Here is a 7,714-nt window from a genome sequence, read left to right as displayed (position 1 = left end):
CTCCCAATGAAGAGTCTTCTGTTTAGGTCTTATAGACTTCTAAGGGAGACTCCCAGGAGATATTCTCTAAGGAGCAAGACCGTCAAGGAATGGGATGTGGGGAGAAGTGCAAAAACCCTCAAGGGAGGTAGGAAGGATGTTACTCTTTGAAGGCTTAACCTTGGCCTCCCAACAATGACCTTGAGGAAAGCCAACAGCCCACATTCTGACCCACAATCCCCTACCCCGACCCTGGTGCCCCAGGCAGGCTTCTGTATGACCTGCGCCTCCTCCTGAGCCCAGACACCCCTGTACCCCACCTCCTTGTTCAGGCGTTCCACCGTCCTGTCCAGCAAGCGCTTCTGCTCCTCCAGCTCCGTCTTGCCCCGCCGGAGGGCCTCCCGCTGCTTGGCCTCCTCCTCCAGAGCCCGGCTCAGTGCCTGCTGCTCCTGGCCCATGCGGGCCAGCCCCCGCTGGGCCTCATCCAGCCGTGCCTCCAGTGCACGCTTGGCTGCGGCCAGGCCCCCTTCCTCTTCCTCAGCAGCATTCAGGGCCTCCTCTAGCCGCTGCTTCTCTGCCTGGGAGAGGGGGTTGGACTGAGTGGAGGCAAAGCTTGGGCTCTGGCCACTTGGAGGCGAGTAGATGGGAGAGAGGAGGAAGAGGTGTTTATGAAAAGGGCGGGCAGTATAAACAGGCTCAGAGGAAGCAGCACAGAAATGAAGACACAGAGACCATAGCGAAGGGTGGGAGGTAGAGATAAAAATACCAGTGCCAAGCCTGGGACGTCACACCGAAACACACGCCAGGAAATAAACCCAAGGTAAACAGAGGGTTTGGGAAGACAAAGAGAACCACACTAAGGGCAGAATAAAAGTGATGGCTGGGTTGTTTAGGCAGGGACTAGAGGAGCAGGGCTCTCCCACCCCAAAAAGCCAACAATGTCTTCAGAGGCACTGACCTCTAGCCGCTGCACCTTGTCCCGAAGCCGTGCCTCCGCCACTTCCCCACCCTCCGCCAAGCCTCGCGCCTCCTTCAGCTGCTGCTCCAGACCCAGGATGCGCCGTCGGAATTCGTCATTTTCCTCCTGGGTCTCCCGAAGCGTCGTTTCCACTGCTGCCCGACGTTGCCCCAGCACTGCTGCCTCTGCCTCCGCTGCCATCTGAGCCTGCGGCCGTTCAGGGAGCGGCGGCTCAGACCCCAGGGCTCCAGGTCCCTCACCACTCCCAGGAAAGCCACCCCACAGGAAGCCCACGAGAACCAGACTTAAAGTGGGGAAGTGCCACCAGCCAGGGGCTTCCCTGGGAACCCCACCCCTACAGAGATGCAGTGGGCATCACCAGGTACAGCCCGGCCTCCCCCTGCCACATCCTGGCTGCTTTAACCACACACTAGGACCAAGGATCTGGTCTGTACATACCCATGATAGGTACTTTTCCACGCCCTCTGGCTCCTCAGCCCTCCAGACCCCTCAGCCTCCACCTCCTAAGCCCTGTGCCCACTCCCCTTGCCTTGGAAGCCTCTTCACAGTCCTGTCTCAGTTGCTGGAGGGTCTTTTGTAGCTGGACGTTTTGCTGTTCCAGCCCCCGGCCTCGATCAGCCTCGACCCTCAGCTGCTTCTCCAACTCCCGCTCCCGCTGTCGCCCAGCCACCTCCTGGCTCTGCCGCTCTGCCCGCTGCTCCTTAAGTTCCTCATGTGTCCGGCGCAGCTCCTGCAAAGGGAGGGGTGTGGTGTCAGGGCAGAGCCAGCCTGGGATACCAGAATGTGGAGAAACTGAGCTCGCATACATCGCTGGGGAGGGAGGGAGGAATATAAAATGGTGTGGCTACCTGGGAAAGCGATTTGGCAGTTTCTCAGAAAGCTAACCATTGAGCTTTCTGTGGTAACATGACCCAGCAATTCCACTCCTAGGTATATGCCCGAGAGAACTGAAAACACATGTTCACAAAAAACTTGTACACGAGGGCCGGCCGAATGGCTCACTTGGTTAAGAACTCACTCAAGAGTGTGAGCTCTGAGCAACAGGGTTGCCGGTTCAATTCCCGGCCCGAGCTGAGCTGCTGCTGAGCTGCCAACAGGTGGCAGGATGGCTCAGCTAAGAAAAAAAAAATCTTGTACATGAATGTTTACAGCAGCATTAATCATCACAGCTAAAATAAATAACCCAAATGCCCATCGATTGGTGAGCAGGTAAACAAATGAGGTATGTCCATATGGTAGAAGATTATTCAGCCATAAAAAAGTAACCAAGTCCTGATACATGCTACAACCTTGAAAAACATTAGGCTAGGACAAGAAATCAGACAGAAAGACTGCATCTTATAGGAGTCCAATTAAATGAAATGTCCAGAATCGGCAAATCCATAAAGACAGAAAATAGATTAGTGGTTGCCAGGGGCTGGGGGAGGGTGACTGCTAATGGATGTAGGGGTTCCTGTTGGGGATAATGAAATGTTCTGGAATTAGACAGTGGTGATGGTTGTACAACTTGGTGAAAATACTAAAAACCACTCAATCTGTACACTTGAAAACAGATGAATTTTATGATATATGAAATAAATGTCCATAAAAAAAAAGCATTTGGAGTGTAGATGAGGGTATGGATGAAAAAGGATTGGCTGTTGAAAGAAAAGGAAGGAAGGAAAGAGAGAGAGAGAGAGAGAGAGAGAGAGANCCCCCCCCACCCCGTAGCAATCTAGACAAGGGATCGTTGCCCCTAGTAAAATGTTGTGACCATGTGCAAGCACCCTAACTTCACGGGTTTGTCTCAGGGACTAAGTGGCTTAACACACATGTAACACTTAGAAAGGGAAGTGAGCACATCACAGGCACTCAATACACGTGTTCCTCTGAGTCCTCTAATCCAGTCCTTCCGGTGGTTACATCTCTGCCCTTGTACAAGGAAAGCCTAAGTCTGGAAGACCTACGAGATGGGTCCTCCCTTGGCCTCCAAGCAAATGCACGGGGCTGCCTGGCCCCGGCGGCCATCCTTACCTGGTCCTTCTGGTCATTGACATGCTGCCGCTCGTCATCAATCTGGATGGACAGCTCTTTCACCCTCCGCTCTAGTTTTCGGTTGGTGGACTGCAGAACTGTCTTCTCCCTAAGATGGTGAGGTAGGGGGATGTCTATGGCTGTCACCATTTCTAAAGGAACCCCCCCCACCCCCGCAGTGCCTCCAAGGAGTCTTCTCAGTCACAAACCCCGCCATCAGACTGGGAAGGACCCAGGGCAGACCCAAAGACCTGGGGACACAGAGGTCATTCACACTTCAGAATCTCTGCAACCCTCTCTCTGCCCTCTATCAAGAGAAACGTTCTCCCAAAAGACCAGGCCATGTTGGCCATGTGTGAGGTGGAAGATGGAAGGAGGCCCAGAGAAGACAAGTGCAGAGGGAGAGAGGAAGTATGGGCTCGTGTCACCTCTCTTCAGCCTGCAGCCGCTCCTGCAACTCCCGATTCTGGGACTCAAGCTGAGAGAGGCTGGTGTTGGGCTTCTGGAAGCCTTCTGAGCTGGCCAACCGGCTCTTCAAGTCCTTGTTCTGAGAGGGACGGGAAGCCTCCATTGTTAGAGGGACAGACCACCTCCTGGAGTCTGTCCCCAAGACTTCCCACCCTTCCCCCTCACCTGTCTCTCCAGGGAGATTTTGTCACACTCCAGGTCCTGCCGAGCAGACCTCTCCTGCATAAGCTCTGTCCTCAGCTGGTCCACCTAGGGGTTGGGTGAGAGGAACTAGATTTGGGGAGGGCTAACAATGAACTAGCAAGCGGAACCAAGTGAGGCAGAGTAACTGTAGGATGCTCTCTGAACCCCAAATCCCCCAAATTCCCAGGTAACTAAGAAATCACAGCCTGTTCAAACAGGAGGAGCCACAGAATTTAAGCAGGGCCCCCTCAGCCCCATCAGGAACTAACATCCATTCTGAATGAAAGCAGCCAGACTCAGGTCCGAGAGGAGCCCAGGCCACCAGGATGGCTTCCACCACTCAAATTCCTGGCTTCTTTCCGCCTGAGGAAACGTGCCACCCCCTCCCGAAGCACGGGAGACCCTGAAACAGAGCCAGGCATGCGCAGGTTCTGCAGGCAGACTCCCCAGATTATGAAAAATGGAGGGTGGGGTTGTTTCTGAGAGGGCCAGAGGCTCTGTAGTCAGGGGTAGACGCGGATCGGGGTAAGGCAGAGGATACCTGGTCCCGGCCACGATTCACCCGGTCGGTCAGCAGCTCCACCGTGTTCTTCTCCTCGTCTAACTCCGCCTCCAGGCGTGAGACTTTTTCCTGGGGCAGAGGGACAACGGGTTAATTGCGCCCCAAATGCTGGACACCAGAATGCCAAACCTCGACCAGGACCCTCTCCAAGCCCAGCTTCCACAGACTTTTCTCTCGCACACCCCCATTACCTGTGGGTCCTTGCCCCTGTCCGGACCCACCATGAGGCTCATACCCTCTGCTGCTGAGGGTGGCGTCGAGGGGAAAGAGTGGGGCCTGCTCTGGTCTTGGCCCCCTGCCATGGTGACAACCCCCAGAATCTATTCGCCTCAGAGGGGCAGCCCTACTTCCCCAATGGGAAAACAGAGACCGAAGTGCCCAAGCCAAGGCTGAGATGGAGAGAGTCACACACTGAAGCACCAGGGCACAGACTCGGGGAGGACACTCGAGCCAGGCAGTACCATGTAGAGGCTCAGAGTATGGGCTTGGGGGCCAACCGGCCTGGGTGTGGAAATCAGCAGAGAGGCCATGGGGTTGCTTAACCTGTGTCCCCGTTTTCCTCATCTATAAAGCAGAGAAGTCTCCCTACCCTACAGGGCTATCCTCAGGATTAAACGAGTCTTAAGTGCTTGGCACACAGCATAATGAAGAAGTGTTTGCTGCTGCTGCTATTGTTGTTGTTGTTGTTATTATTATTATTGCCAAAGATAGCAAACTGAAGACCACTGTTCTCTCTAAACAGAAGAAGCCACTGCTCAGCCCCTCCTGCCAACTGTCGCCAGGCAGAAAACTCAGGGCTCAAAGGTCAGCATTACCCTCTTTTCCAAACGTACAAAAGAAGCCAGAAATCCAAATTTTATGTGACATCTGTTAAATTTCTAAACACTGGCATTTGTTTAATTTGAAGCTGTTTTTTTAAAACACTGTAGTCAAACAGAATCTATCAGCTGTGGGCTGCTCGTTTTCAGTCCCCAGTAGAGAAAGAGGCTCAGAGTGTCCTGGCTTCTAGGTACACAGAAGTCCCACCTGTGCCAGGATCCAGGCCCCTACAACCCCCTGCCCACCACAGGCCACCCCCAATGTCTCACCTCAAGGCCCTTGAGTTGCCGGGTCCTGTCATCCTGGGAGCGTTTTTTGTTCTCTGCCTCTTGCTCCAGCCCCTGCAGCCGCTGGGCCAGCAGCTCCTTGTCTAGCCGGGCTGTGTCCCTGTCGGCCTGCGATGCCTGCAGGGCCTGTCGCAGCCTCTGGACCTGGGCACAAGGGACAATGCAACAGCTTGGAGAAGTAAGGTAAGCACTGGGGTGAGAGCAGGCAGCAAGAAATAGTCTGCCACTGACATCTTTACAATTGCCAGAGCATGGTGATAATAAAAAGCAGTCTGACTTTGCGTCCATTTTCTTTATTGTTTTAAAATTCTCTGCACAAAAATTGGAATCATCTGAGGAGTTCTGAGACTAGTGGTCCTGGATCCCAGCCCCAAGATTGTGATTTAAACGGTACAGGAAGTAGCTTGGGCATTGGCGTTTTTTTTTTAATCTCCCCAGGTGACAGCAATTTGCAAATCCCTGCTGGACAGACAATGCATTCCCCCAGTGTCTGCACCTAGGATGGGCCACTCCCCGCACTATCCCCTACCTTAGTATGTCACCGTAAGTGCTTAGACCTAAACCCAGGTCCTAGGATCGCTGGGCTCTTAGGTTATGGGGCAATGGCCTTCAAACCAAGGACACTGGGAGGGGTCCCACCATCCTGCCACTTGAGCTCCTACCTCATCCTGAAGCCGGCTCACTCCCCCCGAGGTCTTCTCAGCCTCACTAGCCCACTCCTTGGCCTGGCGCTGGGCATCTGCCACCTCCCGTCGGGCCTTTTCCTTGTAGTCCTCCAGCTGGGCTTGCAGCTGCTGCAGAGCTAGCTTCGAGTCGTCCCCAATCTGCCCCAGCTGAGACACCGAGAAAAGAGCATTTTCAGCACTGCACCTCTTTACCAGGTGTCTTTGTCCCTTCTCCGGGCCCAGGCTCCCAAGACTCTCTCTTGCTGCCCTCTCTTGCTCTTTCCTGGCCTAGGTCCCTAGTAATGTACAGACTGCCTGGGCTCAAATCCTGGCTGTACCACTTACTAGCTGTGTGACCATAGGGAAGTTACTTGCCCTCTCTGGGTCTCAGTTTCCCATCTGTAAAATGGGGAACCGACATCACAAGTGTGTTGGGAGAACTACCTTGGTTAATTATGTAAAGCACCTACAATAGCTCCTGATGCAAAGTAAACCTTAAATGACCTTATTTCAGCAAATCCAAAGTACCCATGAGTGTAAGGTGTACCACTAAGAAAGAAAAATCCACGTCTTGTTAGGGAGACTGCATCATAGATGGGGTAGAGGCTTGATCACTGCACTGTACACTTGAAGCTGATGTTGTATAATATTTTATGTCAACTATAAGTGAATATATATATATGTGAATATAGTCATGGGACATGGAGTATAGTGTGGGAGTGGAGTCAAGGGAATTGTAATAGATATGTATGATATTGGGGGGGGAGTGGGGCGGCGGATTGGGGAGGGGGGTTGTCACTTCGAGGGGTAAAAAGTATAACTATTGCACTGTGTTGTACAGCTGAAACTAATTTTAAAAAATGTGTATTTCACAATAAAAAAAAAAAAGAAAGAAAAGTCTGCCAATTCAAGTATGACATGCCATCAATTAATTATAAGACAAAACTCCACTTTGGAGATGATAAAACGTGCATTTTAGAATTGATGAACTATATATAGTAGGTGTTTTCTCTAGTTTTATAAAGTAAGAGATTAGGAGGACCACCTTACCCCTAAAAGCAATTTATTTCCTTTTCTTCCTGTCTCCTTCCCCTCCCCCAAATACAAAATACTCCCAATGAAGAGTCTTCTGTTTAGGTCTTATAGACTTCTAAGGGAGACTCCCAGGAGATATTCTCTAAGGAGCAAGACCGTCAAGGAATGGGATGTGGGGAGAAGGGCAAAAACCCTCAAGGGAGGTAGGAAGGATGTTACTCTTTGAAGGCTTAACCTTGGCCTCCCAACAATGACCTTGAGGAAAGCCAACAGCCCACATTCTGACCCACAATCCCCTACCCCGACCCTGGTGCCCCAGGCAGGCTTCTGTATGACCTGCGCCTCCTCCTGAGCCCAGACACCCCTGTACCCCACCTCCTTGTTCAGGCGTTCCACCGTCCTGTCCAGCAAGCGCTTCTGCTCCTCCAGCTCCGTCTTGCCCCGCCGGAGGGCCTCCCGCTGCTTGGCCTCCTCCTCCAGAGCCCGGCTCAGTGCCTGCTGCTCCTGGCCCATGCGGGCCAGCCCCCGCTGGGCCTCATCCAGCCGTGCCTCCAGTGCACGCTTGGCTGCGGCCAGGCCCCCTTCCTCTTCCTCAGCAGCATTCAGGGCCTCCTCTAGCCGCTGCTTCTCTGCCTGGGAGAGGGGGTTGGACTGAGTGGAGGCAAAGCTTGGGCTCTGGCCACTTGGAGGCGAGTAGATGGGAGAGAGGAGGAAGAGGTGTTTA

General features: G+C 53.1%; 1 protein-coding gene across 1 annotated transcript in view; it reads right to left on the bottom strand.

Annotated features, from left to right (window-relative positions):
- The window catches only part of CGN (cingulin), a 28,537-nt gene that overhangs the window by 5,614 nt on the left and 15,209 nt on the right, over positions 1 to 7,714 (bottom strand). Inside the window, exons 11-17 of the mRNA XM_019628943.1 lie at positions 7,366 to 7,692; positions 5,953 to 6,123; positions 5,273 to 5,434; positions 4,164 to 4,253; positions 3,605 to 3,688; positions 3,400 to 3,518; positions 2,972 to 3,080 (exon numbers count right to left, since the gene is read on the bottom strand). Of these exons, the coding sequence (XP_019484488.1) occupies positions 2,972 to 3,080; positions 3,400 to 3,518; positions 3,605 to 3,688; positions 4,164 to 4,253; positions 5,273 to 5,434; positions 5,953 to 6,123; positions 7,366 to 7,692 (1,062 nt within the window). The remainder of the gene's footprint in view (positions 1 to 2,971; positions 3,081 to 3,399; positions 3,519 to 3,604; positions 3,689 to 4,163; positions 4,254 to 5,272; positions 5,435 to 5,952; positions 6,124 to 7,365; positions 7,693 to 7,714) is intronic.

Source organism: Hipposideros armiger, unplaced genomic scaffold (assembly GCF_001890085.2).
Source record: "Hipposideros armiger isolate ML-2016 unplaced genomic scaffold, ASM189008v1 scaffold_819, whole genome shotgun sequence".
In the NCBI taxonomy this organism is placed as follows: Eukaryota; Metazoa; Chordata; class Mammalia; order Chiroptera; family Hipposideridae; genus Hipposideros; species Hipposideros armiger.
The sequence above is the reverse complement of the archived record's forward strand: the minus strand, read 5'-3'. Positions and strand labels throughout refer to the sequence as shown.